The sequence below is a fragment of the Notolabrus celidotus genome, chromosome 18, assembly GCF_009762535.1.
Source record: "Notolabrus celidotus isolate fNotCel1 chromosome 18, fNotCel1.pri, whole genome shotgun sequence".
In the NCBI taxonomy this organism is placed as follows: domain Eukaryota; kingdom Metazoa; phylum Chordata; class Actinopteri; order Labriformes; family Labridae; genus Notolabrus; species Notolabrus celidotus.
Window position 1 is genome coordinate 19,023,922 of NC_048289.1, and position 24,023 is coordinate 19,047,944.

Consider the following 24,023-nt stretch of genomic DNA (forward strand, 5'->3'; position numbering starts at 1 on the left):
GAGAGAGAGAGAGAGAGAGAGAGAGACTCTTTCACGCACAGTGCGCGCCTGTACGAGAGGACGAGAGATGCACGAGAGAGGAGGACGCTGCGAAAGCTGGCAAACGTAACCCAATAGTGCAGCGAGAGCAGTGGGATGCCTCTAGTTACCAACAGCTAAATCAATCCAAAAAATTTAGCAGAGTCATACAACTTTAACCGGAACAGTACTTTTATTCCGTCGGACATTTGCGCGCTTTGGCTGCGGAGGTGACAGGCAGGGTGTCATGGACCCTCTGCTGCCCGCAGACACGGATCTGATGGACCGAGAGGCGGATAAGGATGCGAGAAGGAAGATCCAATTCTCGGTGCCCTCCGCAGTGGCCACCCAGCTGGACCCACGACAGGTGGAGATGGTGAGAGGCAGTTTGTAGAGGGCGGTGTGTGTGGAGGCTATGAGTGGATGATGAAAGTGGTGGTGTTTACTAGGATGAATGAGGTCAAACTAGGGTCGTGTAGCAAAACCTGTTAAAGGTTCATCAGTTTACTGGGATTTTTGTGCTGCCTTTGTCATAAACAACTACTTTAACAATCTGTGGTTGAAGTGCGAAGTGTTGACTATGTTAGAGACATTTATTGGGATTAACCAGGGGCTTGTCCAGACTTGTCCAGGGGTGTCCCAACTCAGGTATAGGGGGGGCATGAGGCGTGTGCACTTGCATAAAAAACCATCTCTGTCCACATGTCAACCTCAACCACTATAATTTATGTATTGTATCAATTTTGTATTCCAGTTTTCCAAGTAAACAAACAAAGACCGGTTCCACCATTTAAAGTCTTTCTTGCTTAATTATTTTCATGCTCCAAAAGTAAACTTACATTTTATTGGAATTCTTTAAGTACAAACAATAGGACATCAAAACAACAAATCCCTCTGCCCAAAGGGTAATCTAAACCCCTCTGATTGGGCCATAACACCACCCACCGCTCAGAGACACCCTTGTGAATGACATGTCTCAGCTGCGAAAAATTGTAAAAGTTATGGTAGAAATCTGGGGGAAAAAACGCTTGCTTCAAACTTTTATCCTTACTTTCAAGTACACTCAAAGTTCATGTTGCCCTTTTCTGTGTCTTTTGAAGCATCAGGCCTTGTCGCCAAGGTTGACAGACAGTTACATAAGCAGTCTAGCACGACTTTGTACAACTCTGTATTTTGATGTTGGGTATTTCTCTGTGGGCAGCACTGGGATTAAGCTGAGCCGTGCAGCCTTGCTTTTTTTTGAGCCTTTTAATAAAGAAAAACTGATGAGGCATCTCTGCCCTTCAAAAGAAGTGCAGGAGGAGGAGGAGGAAGAGGAAGAGGAGGTGGAAGTGAGGGATAAAATAATATTGAATATGAGATTATGTGCCTGAGTAATAATGCCCCGCTCCACACACTGGTGAAACAAAATAAAGAAGGTCATAACGTGAGTCATATGAGGAAAAGGAGGTGGTGCATTATGTAAAATAAAGATCTACAGCCATGTAGCTTTTGCTGAACCACTCAAAGCACAAGCAGGTGAAACATGCTGACCTGGTAGTGAAATAGTGCAGTGTGAACAGAAACAATGTTGGCCTGGATGCGGACCAGCTTTAAGTCTGGCACCAATAGCTCAAAAGGTCATAACACTGACATAACTTTTGGCTACAATTCCCAAAGCAGATAACTCTCTGGGCTTCCGCTTTTCAGACAAACACTGGTGTCATTAAAACACGCTACTCCCTCGAGTGAGATCTCATTGGATGCTTGGTGCAATTTCCAAAAACCTTGTTTTTCTCCCAGTGTAGAAGATTTTGAGATTTCACGGGGCATCTGCTTGGACAGCTTGTTTCAGCGTGGAATGTAAAAATAAACTAATAAAGTCAACTATTCCCCACACATCTGTTGTTGACAGCCCAACTTGCAGTCTCTGAAGCCTTTTTACCCTTTCATTTGCTTTTCTTAGCAGCCCCATGTGTCAACTCTATATAGTCCTTCAAAAACACTATTTAGGTTAAACCAACTCCCCTGGAACTGTGTCATTTATTTGTTTCTGTTTCTGGTTTGAAACAAACTATCCCGCAAAGGCTCACATTACAACTCCTGCTAATTACCTCTACAGCCTTTAATTAAGACCATGCCCCATTTAAAATTTAAACTGCAAACAGTCATATATAGCATCATGTGAGCTGAGTCAGTCTTCCCTTTAAGACTCTCTGGCAATTTTTTCATTCAGGACCAAGTAAGATTACTGCAAATCTTCCAGCATGGATCCAATGCAGCTGCACGCAAAAGCTTACTAGGTTCTTTTGCATTATACGTCTTAGGATACATCTTCCTACAGACACGAAAGTGACCCTGCTTGTGTTGCAATGACTATGAGATAGTTTGCATGAGATCACCTGTTGCTGCCATTCATTGTGGAGAAAAATCAGCTGGCAACATAAAAAGCTTCCTCAATACTCATCATACATACCAGCAATCCAGCTGTGGAGATAAACATTCATGCAGCTGCAAAATGAATGTGCCCCTCTGTAACTTAGACAGCTGGCATGAGAATCCCCCTATTCCTTGTTCCTAGCTTAAGATTGCAGAGCAGGTTGCCTCTAACACGTTATTTACTGAGAAACACTAGCTGCTTACTCATTACTACTTATACATTGCATCTGTAACGGCATAGTTGTAGTGTCTAAGTCAAGCGGCAACCTCTGGTCTCAAACTATGAAGCCCATGCGGAAGTGTCATAAACTGCAGTTCATGGAGAATCTGCTTGAGGCTGGCTGCAGAAACACTGGAAACCACATAGACACCAATTCAAAAAAGACGATCTTTGCAGCATTAATAAACATTTTTACAGCCTGGTTCAAAAAACGGCTTGGCTCTTCGTGGCTGATCTCTCTATCGGCACACACTGTACGGGGTTGAATTTTTTTCTAACACGACGGTTCAGAAGATATTAAGATTACGAGTTTTTGCCCAAATAAGGACATGACTGACTTGACCCCCGGTCGAGAACACATAGCTGTTGGCTAGGAGGCTCAAACTCCGCCTCTTTACGTCACAGTCTGCCTGGTTGAGTTCCGCATTTCCAATATGGCTGCCGCCGTCAATTGGCTTCAAAACAGCGCTCAGGAACAGATGGGTGACATCACAGATACTACGTCCATTGTTTATACAGTCTATGGTCTAAGTGTGTGATTTGTGTTAACACTAGGTTTCGACTGATATTAACTCTCCAGGGCCAATACTGATTATTAAAAGTTCATGAGTCCGATAACTGATATTTGGACCGATATGCATTTAAATTAGAAATGAAAATCTGTCTGTGAAAATGTAAAATACGGACCCATTATTTAAAAAAATAAAAAAGACTACCTCATTGCCAATTAATATAAATAAATAAAACAGCATAAAGGTGGGTTTTCATCTCTCAAAACGGTATAGCTTTTAAACCTAATGTGTGCAATAAGTAGTACAGGAACTCAGATTTTACATTTTTAAGATAACAGTAGTTATTAACATTATTACAATATATAAATATTGTTTGGGAGATACGTCATGTTTTGTTTTTTGTTTTTTCTCTATGCTCACTGAAAATTTAAAAAGGGAAGTATGGCTTGTATTATTATTTTTTAACTTAAATACTTGGGATGCACGGTATTCCGTTCTAATAGTCACTCACTATACATGTCTTTGCTTTTTTGACTTCCGGTGTTGATCTGTCATTGTAAATTTGCCATATTTCTCAATAAAAATATTTCTCAATAAAAATAAAAATAACAGTAGTTGTTGGTGGGACATTAGATGAGTGAAAACGGACCTAGACGGCAAGACACCTGCAGTGGAGCAAAACTGGCTCACTAATGTTTTGGAGATCTGTAAAACATAACACTGATACCAATAATCAGCCAAATGCAGAATATAGGCCCCCGATAATAATCATTGAACCCATAGTAAACACACAGCATTGGTACCTTTAGATGTCAGATCAGCAACTTTACCCCACCATTCTGTTTTGGTGCATTACATGCTGCAGACAAGGCACAACAGGGGCGTAAATATGCCACTTTGAAGTGGCAGAATGTAAGTGACTAGTCTGAACGCTGCAAACCCTAACCCTGATGGATTACCAATTTAAGAAACCATCTGATATCACTGAAAGCTGATACAGCCTTTGGACGCGACGACCAATCTTCAGGGCTTCCTGTTAAGTATGGTCCTCTGAGCCAAGACACTCCTTAGTTTGCAGGTCATTTTTTATAGTTTGACAAGCAACTTAAGGCTTCTCTGAGAAGTTTTTAACTGGAAATATAGCAGACTGAGATCAATACTAGTGCCACTAGAATAGCAAACAAGACCATTACAAAGATTGATTATTTCTTTAAAGTTACTTTACCCCCCTGTCAACCCTGACACAAGGTGAGTGTCAGACAAGGCAATTAAAAGCATGCCGCTGTGAAAGCCTCTTTTAACTTTTCCACACCATAGATTCAGTGTCGGTGGCTTTTTATTTTTATTTTTATTTTTTTATGATTCTTTTTTTATTTCTCACAGTCAAAGTAAATCATTTGTGCTCAGTTATTATTTTATTTTTTTTACATTTTATATAAATAAAGGAAATAAAGAAACAAAAAGTAATATAAATTATAATAGAATTGGAATTCACAGTTTGAAAATAGATAAGTCAAAAATCTAATAATAATAGCAATAATAAGAATATTAAATAAAGAGGATTACAGCGAGAAAAAAAATGTGTAGTCTAACTGCACAGTGAAAATTAAGTCAGTGGCTTTTTAGATAATTAAAATGACAATGGATGAGATTTTTTTTCTGACAACACTACTAACACACGACCAGAACAAGATCAGCAGAGAGATACATCATCCTGCTTTGTCCACAGGGGGCGCCAAAATTCATACAACGCCAAAATTACTCACAGGAGCTTTAAAATGCAAGAACTGAGTTGGAGTCAAGAGAAATGGTCCAGACCAGATTGTTGGCTGATTAATGAAATAATAAAATAAAGAGTTGGTTGTCCTCAGATGATAGCTAACAAGTTAAGGTTTGTTTAATACACGATACAACTCAGTCCCCAAATGGAAAACCATAACGCTTCTAAGTTGTTGCTTACTGACTCTGTCATTTGAGCATGTTACTCCTTGGATACAGTTCTATTCTGATTATGAGCTTTTCTCAATTATCTCTCTCTGGAGATTCATAAATGCATGTGTGATTTGCCACCTGTTTATAATCTGCTGCTCTCTTAATGGATTCTGAGGATTTGGTTAATGAATGATGTCTTCGTGCTCTGCTGCTCAAGAATCTGTAAAGCTGTTTTTGTTTATGGCTTTCATCACATTAATAACCTTCTCATCCGGTCCTGTGAGGTTTGGCTGAGGGCATGTTGTCCTTTTGTTGCCCTTAAGAAATGCAGATCCTGAAGATGATTGAAATCTCTGTCTCAAGTAGACCAGTTTAAATAAGGGTCAGCTGAGTTCCTGTGTTAAACATTTCCATAAACACGCCATAACATTAGCATTGAAATGGAGCACACAAGCATGGAAAAAGGAGACAGGTAGAGAAAGAGATAAGAGAGAAAATTAGGAAACATATAAAACAAAGTGTTGAGTTTTCAAGGACACAAGGCAGGAAAAACGAGTAACTGACAGAAGGCATGAAGAAAAAAATCACCAGCCAAGGAGAGGACTGATTAAAACCAAAGAGATTAGCTGTGGATGGCTGAGGCCTGAATCAAGGGCAAGGGCAGCTAATGCAAAGAACAAATTTTCACTGCAGCACAGCCAAGAGCTCTAAAGTCCTCAAATCCAGCAGCTCCTATCTGCTCCTGACTATTAAAACTCTACAGGGGTTACATTTCCTGGGGTTCCAACCCTAGGATATCTTAAGTATAAGAAAGTGAATGTCCTTAATCTTGATGACTTTGTAAGCACCAATTTCTATCTTATTTACAACTATTTGAAAACGTAGTCGCTTATTACTTATGTATCAACTCAAAGCAATCTTTGTTCTAAGACATTTCAAGGGAAAAAATGCTACTGAGACAACATCCTCCTTTTTATTTTGACAAAAGTCCTCTTCTTTTTCATGTTTTTTTTAATGTATATATTTTGTATGTTTTATAATTATATTTCATTCATTATATGGATGTTGAATAAACAAATGTACATGGATAATGTATTGTGAGCAGGTGGTAATATCAGTTACAGCTGAGTTGGACTCTGATGTGAAGCTTCCAACCAAAGAAAATAAAGCCTGATTTATACCTCTGCATCTAATCAGCAACGTACCCTATGCCTACGTCGTAATCCTACACCTTAATCCTATACCGTAATCCTACGCCATAGCCCTGTTTCAATGCAGAAGCCTACGCACGTAGCCTGACATGCACCTCCTGCAAAATGTAACTACATGTTGAAACGACACAAACCACAAGCCCTGCGATTGGTCCGCTGGGCAGCATGGTACTTCGTGCATATAAAACATTTCCAGAATCGCTGTGCATTGACCGAACATCAGCCGTACTTTCCGTTTCTTCCGACAATCTCTCCTCATTCCTCTTTGAAGTAATTGCTTTATGATTAATGGCAACATTTATCTGCTCCAATTTAACATTAAATGCTCAAAGTTGCCATAGTTCCTTGTGGACAAGAGAGCAAAAAATGTAACAGGGACAGAAACCGTTGATCTGACTATCATAGAAATCACACTACCTACTAGCATTAAGGTGGAGTATTGTAGAGCGACACTGACGCATCGATGCTCATGTATGTAGTGCTTTAATTGTGTGAACTGGGTTAAGTTGACACAATATTGATTTATAGATCATTTTATTAATTAAAAAAATATTAATTCATACCACTTAAATAAATAAAAAGAATTCCTCTGATTTCAGATTCAGATTCAGACAACTTTATTGATCCCAAGAAGGGCAATTCATTTATTTATAGCTTACCATACAACATTTAACATCTACAACACATCCATCATATATACACGCTACAAGTCACAAGTCAAGCACCGGGTCTGTACATGGGACCAGAGGGTCTGTGGAGGACAGCAATAAGTCAATGTAATAAATAATTAACAATAAGATGCGACAACGATTAAAAGACAATATAATCTCTTGTCATACCAATGATATTTAAAATGACTAAAAAGACTGCTGTCTGAGTTTAAAAGTCTGATAGCAGACGGGATAAAAGATTTTGAATACCCATTAGTTCTCCTCACGGTGCATAAAAACGGCGAGCTGAAGGCATCAGCACAAACTCGGTACGAAGGACATGTAATGGCTGGCCGATAATGTTTTTCGTTTTCTTCAGCACCTGGTTCTCCTAAAGGGAACACAAGTCTCTCTGTTTAATTCCTGGTTGTGCTGTCATTGCAACAATATTCTTGTCAGCCTCTCTGCTTGTCTAATTAACATTAAACTGAACATTTCTGGTCAAGTTAAAAACGAAGTGACATTTGGAGCCAACATGCTCCTCCTAAAACTTATCAAAACATTTGTAAGTTGTCATCTTAAATACCTACAGACTTGCACGTGACTCAACACAGCTGAAATCAATCAACATCTAGTTAGGTATTCACAAAAGAAGTATACAACATTGAAAAATCATAAACATACATTAGATATTCCCTGAGAAGAACAGACCTACACAACATAGACAGCTTGAAAGTGTATGTGTCATGTCTATACAATATTAAATGTTGACATACTTTTATACATGTAACTTTGAAAATACTTTGCAGTTCTAAAATGTCATTTGCTGTTTCTATGCTATTTCCCTCCTCTCATTTTCTTTTCTTTGACTGATGACTGCAGCCTTTAATCATAAATCTGAAACTGTGGGCTCTCTAATGAATTACATGTAACATTAGAAAAATTATCCATGCTGTTTACTGATCCAGAATGCTAACAGAAACTAACCTTTTTGCCACAGTGTCAACAGGCAGAGGTGAAATGTGCCTGAATCCTTTCCTTGGATGTATTTGATTTGATGTGTGGGATCAGGTATTCCCGGGATACACTTGCTGTCTAGAAAAAACACTGTTGCCATGCGATATTGACCAATCAGAATCAAGTATTCAATGAGGGTGAAAGACTGAAGGGGAGTGGGATTCAACTGCATCCCCTGAAAGTAAGGCCTACATTTTGTTTTGTTTTACTTTTATTTTTTATTTTTTTATTTACTTATTTGTTTTTCCCATATCTCTCTCCTTCAGTTTCTTTATTTATATATTTGTTTTTTTTATTTATTTTTGCTTATTCCTTTTTCTTACTCCCTCAATTTTGAACTGACAATTTTTAAATCGTTACAAGATCCATTACTACTACCATATATAATAATAATAATAATAATAATAATAATAATAATAATAATTATTATTATTATTATTATTATTATTATTATTATTATTATTATTATTATTATCTTACAATAGTCGTCTGAACTTTGTTGAAATACCATCAACTCTCTACTAGTATACTTTCTATTAGTTATTCTGCTGTTCCGAGTCATGTGTTGTGTATAACGTTGTTAATTGTCCCTCTGCACATCTGTCTGTCATGAAAATCACAAATACAATTTAAAATAAAAATTTAAAAAAAGAGTAAAAAAGTAAGACTTACAGCACACAATCTTGGTGTTGCAGGCAGCAAGGCATTAAATGTAAAGGCTTTTCATGTGCATTTATGTTCAGTTTGTTTGTGTGTGTGTGTGCAGCCCTCCCACACATGCTTGCTTTGAATTTGGCAGCAGTTGTTGCAGTAAGATTGTATTTCCAGTTCAGTTGCCTGGTTGATAGGGTTATCAGATGTGGTGGTCTTTAATCAACTCTCATGTATTTTCAGAAACTGTTCACTGTGAACCAAAAGGTCAGATGGAAAAAGAGTTTCAGGCTGTACAGGGGATTATTCATGGAGTAAAGTTAAGTCATAGTGCGAACAAAGCTAAGGATTTACAGTATGCTTTTACTGATTGCATTAATTTTTAAGTGGATAGTTTTTCTTCCAAGCAATGTTGTTATTTTATCATAAACTCCTGTATTAATGTAATGAAGTTGAGTGTTAGGAAACCATGAAGGTCATCCAGCCTACCAGAAAATAAGGTGAAGGGATTAATGATTTACTACACAAGCACTATGCTTTGGTCCTGTGCTGCTTAAATTCCTCTCTGTAACACTTTCCGTGGCCCTGCTGTTTCACTTGCCACATTTCCAATTTTGCCAAACAGGAAAATCAGAAGAGAAACAACTTGCAAATACATGCTGTACTTTGTTATGATAGATGCTAAGAAATTACACTGCCAGTCAGAAGAGTAATAATTTAACCTTTCTGGCCATTGGAGCTTTGATGTTTTCAGAAAGAGATCAGAAAGGTTAAAGGTTACTGCTCAGCTCCAATCTGCAAAAATGAAATGTTCAAACCAAGCCAGAAACCTTGGTGTAGTCATAGAATCAGTCCTTAATTTCAACAGCCACATTAAGACAATAAAAAAGTCAGCCTACTATCACCTTAAGAATATATCATGGGTTAAAGGACTTATGTCTCAGCAGGATGCAGAAAAAACTCCTCCATGCATTTATCTTTAGCAGACTAGACTACTGTAACGGTGTCTTTACAGGACTCCCTAAAAAGTCCATCAGATGACTGCAGCTCATACAGAATGCTGCTGCTCGAGTCCTAACAAGGACCAAAAAAGTAGACCACATCACTCCAGTTCTTAGATCCCTACACTGGCTTCCTGTCTGTCAGAGAATAGACTTTAAAATCCTGCTGATGGTTTATAAAGCACTGAATGGTTTAGGTCCAAAATACATTGCTGATATGCTGCTACTGTATGAACCATCTGGACCTCTGAGGTCATCAGGTTCATACTAGAGTCAGAATGAAACATGGTGAAGCAGCGTTTTATCATTATGCACCACATATCTGGAACAAACTCCTTGAAAGCTGTCGGTCCACTCCAACTCTCACCTCTTTTAAATCAAAGATTAAGACTTTTTTATTTGCCACTGCCTTCCTATCTTAGCTTATTTTAACTCGCTTTAAATGCAAATTTTAAATGTACTTTTAATATATTTCTAATTTTCCTTTTATTTCAGTTTTATTATATTTGTCATTTTAATTGTGCTCTTTTATGCCTGCCTGAATGTTTCCAATGCTTTTAATCTTTTAATGTAAAGCACATTGAGTTGCCCTCGTGTATGAAATGCTCTATATGCCATTTCAGACAGATTTAGCCATTTGTGTCGAGACCAGTCTTCAGTGAGAGACTCTAAAAATGTCCTTGAACTTGTAAAAATAGCAGACACTATTTTATTTTTGGTAAGGCAGACTCTATCTTATTATTCCACATGACTCAAAGGCACCTCCTCTTTTATCTTTCATCCTTTATAAACTGAATTGTTGAAACCTTATCGAGGTAGTAAAAACATTTGTGTATCAGGATGACTGGTCCTGTAAATGTTTGAGAACTAAACTACCTCATAATGATACATCAGATTAACCCCCACTAATAACTCACATCCACATACCTGTAGGTTGCCTACCTCTCACAAATGCTCTGCAGATTCAAGGCACAAGTTAATACAATCTGATGTCCTCAAGTAGCCCAATGTTTCTTACAAAACATGGAAAATCAATCTTCCCCCAGCTACTTAGTCTGCACACCCTGAGAAATGTGACACAAATCAGTTGCAAATCAAATCAGTCTGCAGCTTCCCCGAGCTAACGCAGGTATTTACAGACCTCTCAGACATGCACAACAAGGACCGGATGAAAAATGTTCCCTCTAGGTGCTTGACCTTCTCGCTACTGTGTTAGCAAAGCACCCATAAAAGGTCACTGTCTCTGAAAAGTGCTTTGCCTGTACTTTGCTGCTATGACTGCACATTCTATTGTCTAAGAGAGGCGTATGTGTGTGTGTCAGTCAACGCGTGATATCCCTCCTGTTTGTTAGATCATATTCATGTTGACACATTTTTTTGACCCCTAATTGGATGCCTTGTAATTCATATTTAAATGTGTTCCCCCACAGAGGCGGCATGTTTTGATTCTGGTGTCTGGTTGATGAATATGTATGAGATCAGAGCAGCAAAGCAGAAGCAGGAAGAGTTACTCCAAAGTGAAAGCTGCCCACATATTTCATGCCTACACTGCTGGCAGCCACTCATATCTCACAACAATCTTATTACCATTACATGTTACAAAATAGAGTGATGAATCTTTTGTATATTTCATAACACCCTTGGTTATTGTTAGCCAGGAGAAGGTGTTTTATTATTTTTGAATAAGCAAAGGGTTGGTGTTTCTTGGACTGAATCAAAGGTGAAAAGAACATTTTCCTGATAAAAAAGCATTAGCAGAAAAATGTACTTGAGGTATAAATAGCTAATTACTTATAAAGCTGGAAAGTCCCTGAAGTTTTTATATTTGATTGAAATTTTTATGGTTCAACATAAAAACGTACCTTGAGTTTTAATGAGCACCATGGCCAGTTACAACATCAAAATGATTTGAGATTCAGGCTACATGCCAGCAAATTCCATTTGATTTGGTTAGTGTTTGTATGACTCATTGTGCTGTAGACCTTGAGATGAAAAGTCAACACAAATAGATGTTGTAAAGTTTGCTAGCACTGGAAGATCGGAGCCCAAAAATGAGACAAGACAGTTACGTTTCATAAGACTTAAAATGTATCCATGCATCCAAGGCACTTATACCTCCACCCTGTTGGTTAGAACAAGCCCACTAGTGTTTGTGATGACTCAAGAATACTGCAACCCTTTGGGCACCAATAAACACTTTCAAGATGGTAACCTGGTGGCAGGCCCAAGTGTTTATTGGGCGGCAGGAACGGATTTTGATTGGCAGACTGACCACCGACAGTCCTCAGTTTGGCGGTCTTGAAAAAATGTTAGGGTGAGAGGATGATAGTTAGGGGTGGGAATCGAAAACCGGATCCGACTTAGAACCGGTTCCAATTGATCAATTGTATCAATTGTACACCTCAAATGTTAGATCTTCTTCACGATTTGTTTCCCAGCACGATGTCACGTTGTGGTACGTTGCATTACGTCATACACTCTAAGACACAGAACTCCTTCGACCACAAAAATTCTAAGTATTTTCCTCCAGGCTCCAGGACGTCCAGGGCGCACGTCCGGTCTCATGCTGCCAAAAATGAGGCACCGAGAGCGGGTAAAATACCTCCGTGATAACCCCCGGAGGAAAAGCATTTTTCCTCTCCAAATTCAAAGTATTTTCATCAAGCCTCGAGGGGTCACGTCTGGACTCCCAAGGCCGAGAATGAGGTCAACCTATTGTTCAGTATGTTCAAGTCGAATACATTCATGTTCAGTGTTGTGCAGACATATTTTTGGAAAAATAAAATGATTCCTTTAGGTGCGGAAGACTATATAGAACTACTTTTTTCCCCTTAAAAAATACTCAGGCATCGTTAGGAGAATTGATAAGGAATTGGATTGATAAGCAGAATCGACAATGGCATTGACATTGACAAAATCTTATCAATTTCCACCCTTAATGTTAGTGATGTGAAAGAGATGTGGGGCCAGGGAAGAAGAGGGACTTGGAGGGGATCTTAAGGGAGGAGGAACATAGGTATTTGGATTAATCTCAAGACCACCAGACTTGTTACTTTGGCAATCTAAGAGTGGCAAGCCAGATGGGAAGAGAGCCCCCATTTGAAAACTTGAGGATGAAGACCACCAAGGACGATCACCTGTGCTAGCATGGATGTTAAATATGGGATTGCCGTTCTTCTACGTTACACTATCCAGGTTAGTCTAAGTTGATTCAATTAGAGAGAGGATTTTTCAGGATCGAATTGAGTGTCCGTTGTCTGGAACTGGGGAAAATGAGACTACCTTGTTTGACGAGAGTTCAACCACATGGCTGAATAGATGTATTTCCAGTATTGTGCTCTGTGGAGACCACAATCGCTGCTCCATGCCTTCCAGCCAATGTAGAGAGCATTTTGGAGAAGTCGTTGTTGGCTTGTCACTGACTGCCTTGATCTTGGCCACATATATATCTCTGTGATACCAGCATTGACTCAAAATCACAAGGAAAGATGCCTCTGAGCTCACACTTTTCTCCCCTGTCTTAAGAGTCTCTGGAGGACTTGTGTTTGCATAACAAATGCTCCTGTTTGGACGTTAAAGAGGTGATGATATCATCAAATACACAAAATACAGATGTTTGGCAGATCTCCGAGAACATCATAAACTTACCATCTGGAAACTTAGCCCTTAATTGGCTTGCTCTGATTCTTTCCAAAGGAGAACTGTTGCAGAGGTTGAGAAAATGGGAGATTCTTGTAGCAGTCCAAAAGTGGTGGATGTAAGCTTAACAGAGTCCCCGTTCTCATCCATTTGGCCATTGCAAGTTAGCAGGGCTTTTTTTTCCCATCAGAGAAGAAGAACCAGCTGTAGATGGATAGAGGATTCCTACAGCCAAGAGTCACTGATACACTTCTCTATAGCCTAAGTCTTAAGAGCAGATAGAGGGAAGAGTTTGGCTCTTGGAGGATTCGGCAATTTATACAGTGTCGTGGGACAGAAAGCCTTGGCCTTTTTTGAAACATTCTCCTGATATCACATGTGTCCTTTGGTGACATAACCCTTTCATGGATTGTTTCTATGCATATCAGTGCTCATGCAGCGGAAGAACACCGGTCTGCGAGGTGCGTCCGAAAATAATGCCAAAACAAAGGGGGTTTCTGACGGCAAACTGAATAGCTCCAATTTTTTCTACTGGTGCATGAATTTGCACCGTGATGAGTGCCTGAAGCATACTTTCTTAACTTTAGCGAAATTACACGAAATAGGCGACCCCGTCCGCAGAGAATTGTAGCCTAGCTTGCCTGCAGGTCATCTGGGAATTTTCTCATTAAAGGGGAAGAGCTCACCGGCACTCATTGTGGCTAGCAGGAACACTAGTGTAATGTAACTCATAGACCCCACTTCAAAAAAAATTGAAATATCCCTTTAAGATGACGGGCTAGGAAAATATAATCGTTCAAATTAATGGCTGGATTGGCTTTGCTTAAAAATTGAAGATTTGATTTAAACATTCTTGAGGAAGATCTGAAAGGATGGAAATATATGTCTGGTGATTGGTGAGGATAGTAGGGATATCACCTCTAGTCTTGAAAACAACCCCCCCGCCCCGATCCAACTCAGGATCAGCTTTCAAGCCTGCCGCATCCAGCCCTGAAAGTAACCTAAAAACTGCAAAATAAGCTGGACAAAAAGCTATGCTGAATGGCTTAGAACCAAAGAGACAGAACACCACCAGGCACTAATCCATAAAGGCAAGAGGGCTATTATTTGACAGAAAGATTGTTCAGAAGGGTTTAAGAAGAAGTCAGCATGCATCTTATGATGAAATTACACTCTGGGGCCTTAATGAAACCACCAAGTGATGAGAACATGCAGTAAAATAGCAAGCAATTTTAAGTAATCCAGCTGCCATCTATGATAAGATTTAATCCTCATTCAGGAATTATCTGGACCACAATCTTTTGAATGTTGTTATGCAATGATGTACATTTTCACATTGCATATTGTCGCAGACAAAAATCCTCTGCAGACACAATGTTAGAAGCCACACGGCTGAATGAATAAAAGGCATCGGTCAGATATTACTCAAACCTTATGCCTTATTTGATTGATGGGGCTCACAATGTGCAAATATCTTAAATTTAACAATTTGTATTACTTGACTTTTCAACATGATATTTTCTGTCTTATCAGATACGACGTCGGAGGCCGACACCAGCTACGCTCTTCAGACTGACAGACCCTCCATCACCAGAGGAGGACATCGGCCCGCATCAGGTAAATCAGCCAGCGTTCCCTTTTTCAGATTCAAGAAACAGTAAATCAACTTCAGACAGGTTATAGAGCAGAGGCTGGAGTCCAAATATTGCTTCAAAATTCAAGATCTTATAAAGAGTTAATTAACCAATGACACAAAAGCAGATCGCAATAACAAGTTTATTTGCTTTGGGAAGGGGATGTGATTTTTTTGCTTTCTTGATGTTCAAACCTTCACATTCCTCCCTCTTACTCCAGCTTTATGCACTCAAGGCAAACAGAGCTCTTGTCAAGCTGTCAAAAGACACTCTGGGAAATGTTGCAAATTGGAATTGGTGCTGGGAGTGAATCTATAGGTGGCATTTGAGAGAGTGGGTGTACTCACAAAAATCTGTCCTCTCTGCCAAAGAAACAATAGGAATGGGGACCCATACACACATACAAGGCTAGCAGGATACATACAGAAAATAAAAGTAAGTTAATGGTACAGGCTTACAAGTCAAACAAAAAGGAACAACAATCGAACAAATCCAAGAGGTTATGATTGGTACGGGAGAGGGAACGGGTATTATTTTGTTACACAACAATTGAGACAATGAGAGGCAATGTGTCAGCAAATGGGGATGATGCAGAAAGGTAAACTGGTGAGCAGGTGGATGTGGGAGTCAAATCTGTTGTGTTTTCTAAACACTTGTCCTCATCCTTGACAGAAAATGTCAGAAAGCCAAGAAGAGACTAGAAGATGAATTGATTAGATTACTTCAGAGCTGTAAGAATCAGAATCCTTTCTGTATTTTATGTATTAAGACTGAATGACAAGTGGGTCTGTCTGTGGGTGCACGGCACTAAAAGACATGCTACCACATGACACACCCCTTAGGTTTTGGCTCATTTATTCTTCCTGTACATATGAATGTAGATACATGCATTTTAAACAATATAACAATCACTACCCAAATGCCTTGTTTTTACTTTTGTATGTGAAGAGAGACCAATCAACCGATTGTCCATCAAATCCTATAATAATCTCTGTGCGATGTGCCTGTGAAACTCCTCCCCTCCTCCTTGATGTTTTGGTCCAGAAAGATGGAGTATGATCAAAAAACATTTAACTTGTGTGGTGGATTTTGGAGAGACCGTTTGACAGTGTGCTAGCTTAGATTTTCTTCGATTCAGTTGTCCATGTTGATTGTCAATCTAGTTTGTATGGTTAAAAATAACTTGTTTATTTAGTTTGCAACACATTGCTAATCTGAGTAATGTTATGGCCCTACTCTACTCGACTTGACCTGACTCTACTCGGTTTGTGTTGTGTTTCCACGGGCGCGGTACCTCGTGTAGGATATCAGTTTTCCGTACCTGCTCTGGTTCCAAGCGAGCTGAGCCGATACTAAAAGGTGATGTCGACGGACTGCAGGCCACTGATTGGTCAGATATGACGTCACCGAAGCGTAATGAGCGCGACGGCAAATACACGTGTGCAGGGAATTCTTTACCTGGTAATACTAATGAGAGAAATTGAAGACGAGTTTCACTCCCAGTTCTTGTATCTTCTTATACTTCAACAAATTCCTCTGTGTCGTGATTTGATGGTCGCACCTGAATTGTTGGCCTCACTGCTCAACAACGCTCCCACGATTGCTGGTGGTACTGCATTCAGTCTGTATCCATGAGCTTCCAGAACACGTGCAGAAATACAGAAAAAATGAATGCGTACGGCAGGGGGTTCCGTCGGTATCCATATGCGTATCAGAGCATAATTGAGCCTTGTGTCTAATTGGTGAGGTTTTGGAGTAAAATACTGAGGTAGTAGTGCAGGGAAGTTGATGTGTCCTTTTTTTTGGTTACCAAATTTTTACTTGATTTATATTTGTATGCAGGTTGATACAAGCATTATATTGATCAGGGCAAGCTGAAATATCATGCTTGTGCAGTAAGTTAACCTCACACAAATAAGGGGAGAAGAGCAAAAACAAACCATAGTCCATATAATAAAACAATATTAATAAATGACAATAAAAAGAAAATTAAGCCCAAAGCCTCATTCCACCCCCCACCCCCATTCCAGGCCACCATAAATCAACATAATCAATGTAGAAGGGTTTTGAGTTTTATAGAAATCATTTGCCAAGTCTCTATATTTGCCTCTTTCGCCCCATGAACTCTGGCTGTTGAGAGTTCAATGTACACATTATCAAAGTATGTTAGAACCCATACTCGAAAGGAAAGCACAGCGTGTTGCAATTAGCTTTTTCGCTGATGTGAGACCAGCTAGTATCACCTTTTTTTAATTAATTGTTAAGCCTGTATTAGCGAGATCATTTAAAACAAGTGTAGCCGGCGAAAGCAGTAACTTGATCTCAAACATCTTAGATAGATTGGAGGCAGCCATCCCCCAAAAACTGGCCACTGGAGGGCATTCCCAAAACATGTGTGCAAAAGTACCGGAGGCATTCTCAGTGCACAAAGTTCAGGTAGGGTCAGAAATCACTTTCACTGAACAAAGCTTCTTGGTGTTAAGTAAACTCTGTGAAGTGTCGATGTGTCCTGTATAGACAGAAGTAGTCTGTGAGATGGTAGCTGAACCCTTCTAGAAAGAGCAACTGAACAGTAGATTGAGTCTAAATCATGGTAAATTAGGTAGCCATTGTTACCGTGTCTCGTTACCATAAATGTCCAAAGCTTGATCCGTAAGGCAACTGGACTGGTAAAAATTGCCTTACGGATCAAGCTTTTGATTACTGGATGACTGAGAACCTTCACAGACATGTTACCATAGATGACAATGTAAATGTGCATTGCTGTATTTATTTATAAGCAATGTTTTTTCCGTCAGCCCCCAATTACTGACTTTGGTGAAAAAAAGTTTGCAACCCAAACACTATATTATTGATTATTACAAAAAACTCTATCTTATTTTTTATTACGTTATTATGGAAACTGAGGCTGCAGCCCTTAAGTTCCTCTGATACCACACCAAACCATACTGTGCAGATGCAGTGTCTTGATTCTGTAAACCATTATTTGATTGCTTCTCTTGCAGTGGGTTTTGGGGGAAAATGGAGCTTTGAAAGCCAAACTGGTTCACTCGTCGACCTACCAGCCGCCCTCCCTTAAAGGTAAATGCCCTGTCTTGAGATGTGTTTCACGATATGTTTTACTACAAATGAAACAAAATGAAAGCAGTTTGCAAGACCTAATTCTGCTGTGGCAACTGCCATGTGGTCTCTATCTGTTTGGAATATGTGACTATCAAAAAAAAAAACACACAGCCAGAGGTGTGTGTCTGTGTGAATGTGTGCTCTGTGTGAGATTAGGAGCAGAGACAGCTGTGAGTCTGCTCTGGATCATCCTGGATTATAAGCAAGGCAAACAGCTGCAACATGGTCTCACACACAGAGACACGTACAGCACAAACACAAATATGCAATGAATCGCAGAAATAGAACAACATACATTGTTATTTAATATAAGGTTTTACTACATACATACCCCCTACTGCTTCCATCAATAGTTAATTTGACAGATTGACCTGTTTTAAGGTCTATCCAAATTTGGTTTGGAATAGAATATTATTAAAAGGGAAATTATACTGTTTAGAAAAAGAGTGGCTAAGCTCTGTAAAACTTTAGATATTCAGAGTTGTTAACATTTAAGCTCCAGTAAGCAACTTTCACTTAGTGTTGATTTTGGGGACCCCTGTGGCTAACGCTGTATATCTTATCTCTTTCCTGTACACCAAAGGTAGTATTTATCTTTCTTTATATGTACCTCCAATGAGTGAATATTTGTTGTAGAAAATATAACCAAAGGCTGTTGTCCAAATCAGACAGTACATTTTCTCATCTGACACCTACCTGTTGACAGGGCTTAAGAGCATTCTGGGTTACAATATATAAAAATAGTCAGTCATGCCGCTGATGGCCCTGTCTGCTTTTGTGGCTCAGAAAGAGGTCTCTGTGTTAATTTCAGTGTTTCATAACCATTTAAAATCTCCTCACAGGAGCTTTAAAAATAAATATAATCTTCTATCAACCTACCAGCTAGACCCGTTTTAGGTCATCCGTTATTTGTAGGTGTAACAATATAACTAAAATGCTTGCAGAGTGAATCTGGCATGCAAACCCAAAACTAGACTGAAAGATTATGGGGGAGTAAACACACAGTGGAGCCTCAGCTCTGCTCAACAGGAATCTGTCTCTAGAGGGAAACTTTATTGGTAAATCAAGTGTGCATGTTTGCTCATTGACATGTGCATATAGAGGACAATGCCCTGATGTCCCTTTCCAACATTCTGACCCTTCAGTCAGACTGAAAAAAGCTAAATTTCCTTCAAGATAGCTACCCACAGATAGGGAAACAACAACAATGGAAGTAAAGCAGATCAATATATGCTTAAGTTAAGGGCACTTGAACTCAACAAGGATTCCTACTTTACTATGATGTGATTCACACAGAATGTGTTTCTCTAAATGTATGGCTTCTTTCTATGAATTTATTACCGTAACATTATGGTTTCAAATGTTTCTGTGTACACACACTATTTAGCATCTAAACTGCCTACAGGGAACATCTTCATGTCATAATTACTTGAAGTGTAACTAATCGACTTTTTTTTTTAGCTAAGAACATATTTACATAGGGATTTAGTAGTGCTGTTAATCAATGTGGGTCTTGATCCCAGCAGTTGAGCATAAAGTATTAAAAATCCTCAAATTGTGTTGAAAATGTGTGAAGAGCGTGCCATCTGCAGGTTGAAACCTGACTACTGCAATGGAGATTTTCCAATGGCTGGCCGAGTTCACGGGGACATCGTTTGGTACTTGTGGTGAGGTAGGTTATATAGGGCACTTGCATCTTTCATCGTACCCTTTATAACCTACCCCACCACATTCCACAAACTCCAGCCATGTCCAAATGTATACATTGACGTTCCAATGGCATTTTTTTAAATTCCTGGGTAGATACCCGCCCGCAGCCAGCTGGGATAGGCTCCATGACCCCTAACGGGATAAGCGGTCAAGATAATGGATGGATGGATGGGTAGATACTCTTCAGCCGAAACACGGGGGTTTGGTTACCCTTTAAGGACACATATTTCACCCTACTTAAATCTGAAACTCTGGCCATAATCTGGTCCCAACCAGGCTAGCTTTGCTTTGCTATAATACCGATGTCAATAATTTTATTGCTACATGTATTTTGCCACTCGTGGATGCAATTGCAGTGACACTGTTTACCTTAATGTCATTGCATACCCTCTATAATTGGCTGTAATACTGTCCATCAAACAGTGCATGACTTCCTTAATTCTGAAAATGAGAATATGAAATGAAGACCCCTATCTCACTATCGAGAGCACATTTTTTAGTTATGTAGATAGAACGTCAATCTATAAACTGATGATACTGTGGTATTTTTACAATAAATTGTTAGTTATTTTTTCTACACATACAAAAATTAGTTGACCTACTATGCATAATTGTATGCATACAGAAAGTTAAGCTGTCGCACTGTGTGATTTTAAGGTGATGCTAAACAAGCTGGAGGTAGACACACTGGGCTGCAGGTGTTCTGCCTGATAAACTTATGGTGTTGGTTTATTTGGACACTCGTTTTGTTGTTTTATTCTGGTATAACATGTACTTTAAATGTCCACAAAATATCTTGTATTATTTTTGCATATGTGGCTACTCTGTCAGAAACTATGTTAACTTTGCTGCTGCCTATCTTGGCCAGGACACTTTTGAAAAAGAGATTTTTAATCTCAATGAGTTTTTATTTCCTGGTTTAATTAAAAAATAAATAACGATAATAATGATAATAATTGATTCTTCTTAGCTTGAAAGAGTGAAGCTAAATGCGGTTACTCTTTAAAGAGGCTATACTTTTAAATAAAAAAAACAGAAAGATGTCCCTTGTGGTGATGAACCTTTCACATCTTCTTTTTTGCCTTCAATGGAGCAAAGCCTGCCAGCCTGTTAATCCAGGCAACTCCTACTGCACTGATTACACACATGACATGCGTCATATCCCAATCACCTGACAATCCTATCTTCCTAATTTGGCAACCTATCTAGGCTGCAGGGTTTCCGGTCACTCCCTCTGCTCTGCCATTGCTACTGCTGCCCTGCACCAGCACTGTGCTCATACTTTCAGCCCCACCCCCTCCCTAGCATCTACCCGCAGGCTCCAGCCAGGGGGTTTAAGATATTATCTCATCACTCCTCATATTTCTGTATGTGAAATAAATCTGCGAGCAGTGATGAGGTCGGAGCCTAGATGCCCAATGCAAACAGTGTTCTGCTTCTGCAGGAAACATCTCAAACCATTACAAAGTGAGTTTATTGTTTAGCTGTGCAGTTGCGACATGCATGTTGTTGCTTTTAGCTACAGAGCTAGAGAGCACAGTGAGGCATTTAGCAGCTGAAGAGCCAAACATTTCCAAAACGGAAGCACAGCTAGAATTTGGAGTCTGAATAATGAAAATGATAATGTTGCTACCAAGCGGCAACCTCCGGTCTCAAACTATGAAGCCTATGCGGAAGTGTTATAAACTGAAATTCATCGAGAATCTGCTTGAGGCTGGCTGCAGAAACATCGGAAACCACATACACACTAATATAAAAAAGACGATCTTTGCAGCATTAATAAACATGTTTACAGCCTGGTTAAAAAAAATGGCTTGGCTCTACATAGCTAATTTCTCTATCGGCACACACCGTACGGGGGGTGAATTTTTTTCTAACACGACGGTTCAGAAGATTTTACGATTGCAAGTTTTTGCCCAAATAAGGACATGACTGACTTGACTCCCGGACGGGAGCACATAGCTGTTGGCTAGGAGGCTCAAACTCTGCCTCTTTACGTCACTTTGACTGGTTGAGTTCTGCATTTCTAATATGGCTGCCGCCGTCAATTGGCTTCAAAACAGCGTTCAGGAACAGATGGGTGACGTCACGGATACTACATCCTTTATTTACACAGTCTATGGTTGCTATTAATGTGTTGTTTGTATAAAAAATAAAACAGTTTATTTCATGCACCTGTCCATACGTTCATCAATTCATCTTCTCTTCATAGAAAAAGTGAACTCCTCCTTTATCCTTTTTTCTATATGTCTTTTTAGCTGTCCAGAGAATGGCCCTGGCTCACCTGTCCTCCTTAGACATGTCGTCTGTGGACAAAGATGAACCCTCTTCTGGGGAGGAAGAGGAGGAACATGAGAAGGAGAGTGAGCAGACAGCTTCAGTCACAGGTGGGTCCTGTGGGTTCATACAAATATTTTTTAATACTATACTGTCTGGACGACACAAAGGCATTACTCACACTGTAAAAACTCTCTCTCTCATTAGATCAAAGAGGAGAAAGCAAACCACTCAGAGGTCAGTGTTCTCCACCTGACAGCTTTACAGGATGTGCTGATTTCAGCCATCACGGTGGAGGTGAAGAGGAGGCCAAAGAAAGAGAGGAAGGAAAGGGGGAATGATGACAGAAGAAGACTTACATGGAGACAGGACTTTAGTGAGGACCAGCCCTGCATAACACGTATGGGCCATGTGTGTGCATACATGGGTGTACATATGAATGTGTGTTGTTTGGGTATGTGGGTGTGTGCATGCATGTGACAAAAGAGTTCAGTGTGTGTTTGAGAGACGGGAGGAACAGGCGGGCATTCAGGAAGGTCAGATTCTTAATGAGAAAGTACGAAGGAAAGTTTATCCTGAGACTTGGAAAGGAAATCACGTCTCGGTGAGCTGAGGGAAACACGACTGAATTCTAATCAGCCAAGGACACTGCACATATAATAACACAGCTGCTATGAACTGTGGCATTTTTTCAAGCAAAGGAACTGTCTTTTTGTTTTTAGGGTCTGAAAACTTTTAACAGAGTTCTTCATTTTGCTCCTTTTGGTTAATATGAGTGTGTAGACCTTAAGTCACCTTTATTCACACCACACAGAGTGTGGGGTGTGTAGTGATGCAGGTGTTGAAACACACTCAAGAACCTTTACAGGTTCTGCAGACAACTGAAGGAAAGGTTTTCCAGCTGATAGAAACATAGCAGATAGACTATTTCTGGTAACATATATGCCATTTTATGCATGTTTTACAAACATGTCCGATTGACTTTAATGATCCGAATGAAAGCTATTAGAAGGCCATGATGAGGTTATTTCAAGAAATACCTTATTTAGTGTGGCCAGAAATTGTGCGTTATGACAGATATATATAATACACTTGATTACATGGTATAATACAGTATGATAAATATACAGTATGCAATATTGTATTTTTTTTTCCACTGAGTGATTAAACTCTTGAAGTTTACTTTCCCCAACTTTGTACTGTGCGTGTTTGCGTGCAAGGGGAAGGAAATCAAAGGCGAATGGATTACAGATGAAGGAAGCTCGGTCCCAGCAACAGGAAACCAGATCAAATCATATCAGTCTAATCAAACTAATCATGATGATACAGCACAATTTTCCCGGTTTGATTTTTATGAGCAGGCTTTTGTCACAAAGTGACTGGCAAGAATAACCTGTTGGAGATGGCAGTTGATTCAGGTTGGGGACAGAGAGGACCTATTTTTTAAAAACAGTGCATAAAGTATATACATATATGATGAGAGTGAATGTTCATTCTTGATCTTGTATATAAAAGATGTTTGTGGTGGTTGCTAATAAAACTGTAATAATTGGACTGGAGTGTTGGTGTGTTTCTGTTTTAGAAGAAGAAGAGGAAATGTACTTTATTAATCCCCATTGGGGATGTTCAATTTTTTCCACTCGTGTTATTTTTGTGGTCATGCTACACAAACAGTTTGGTATATACATACAATTTTACAAACATGCAGTGGACATGCACTTAGGGAGAGATGTCAGTGAGGATGCTGCCATCAACCAGCGCACCCCGAGCAGTTTGGGATTTGGTGCCTTGCTCAAGGGCACCTCGGCAGTGCCCAGGCAAGTGAACTAGCACCTCTCCAGCCACCAGTCCAATTGCCAAACTTTGTCCATGCTGGGACCCGAACCGGCAACCCTCCAGTTTCCAAGTCAAGTCCCTATGGACTGAGCTACTGCCGCCCCAATGGTAGAATTAATCGATACGAATGTACCATGCTCCAATCATATCTAATTTACAAGAATGGCATAGCCT

General features: G+C 39.6%; 1 protein-coding gene across 2 annotated transcripts; it reads left to right on the top strand.

The window, feature by feature from the left end:
* On the top strand, window positions 1-23,567 carry LOC117829718 (protein phosphatase 1 regulatory subunit 1B-like). Of its 2 annotated transcripts, none has more exons than XM_034707351.1 (5): window positions 1-394; window positions 14,803-14,886; window positions 17,909-17,984; window positions 21,995-22,123; window positions 22,221-23,567. In XM_034707351.1, the coding sequence occupies exons 1-5, from the start codon at window positions 266-268 to the stop codon at window positions 22,352-22,354; spliced, it is 552 nt and encodes a 183-aa protein (XP_034563242.1). In that variant the 5' UTR covers window positions 1-265; the 3' UTR covers window positions 22,355-23,567. The 2 variants fall into 2 exon arrangements, with proteins under 2 accessions (XP_034563242.1, XP_034563243.1); XM_034707352.1 differs by lacking the exon at window positions 1-394 and adding an exon at window positions 12,754-12,825.
* Window positions 23,568-24,023: the final 456 nt, after the last annotated feature.

What these genes read in the sequence shown, in the direction of transcription:
- LOC117829718 (XM_034707351.1), top strand. Translation starts at nt 266, where the DNA reads ATGGACCCTCTGCTGCCCGCAGACACGGATCTGATGGACCGAGAGGCG. An exon ending in ACCCACGACAGGTGGAGATG is followed by an intron (nt 395 to 14,802) that starts GTGAGAGGCAGT and finishes CTGTCTTATCAG; the next exon opens with ATACGACGTCGGAGGCCGAC. An exon ending in GCAGACAGCTTCAGTCACAG is followed by an intron (nt 22,124 to 22,220) that starts GTGGGTCCTGTG and finishes CTCTCTCATTAG; the next exon opens with ATCAAAGAGGAGAAAGCAAA.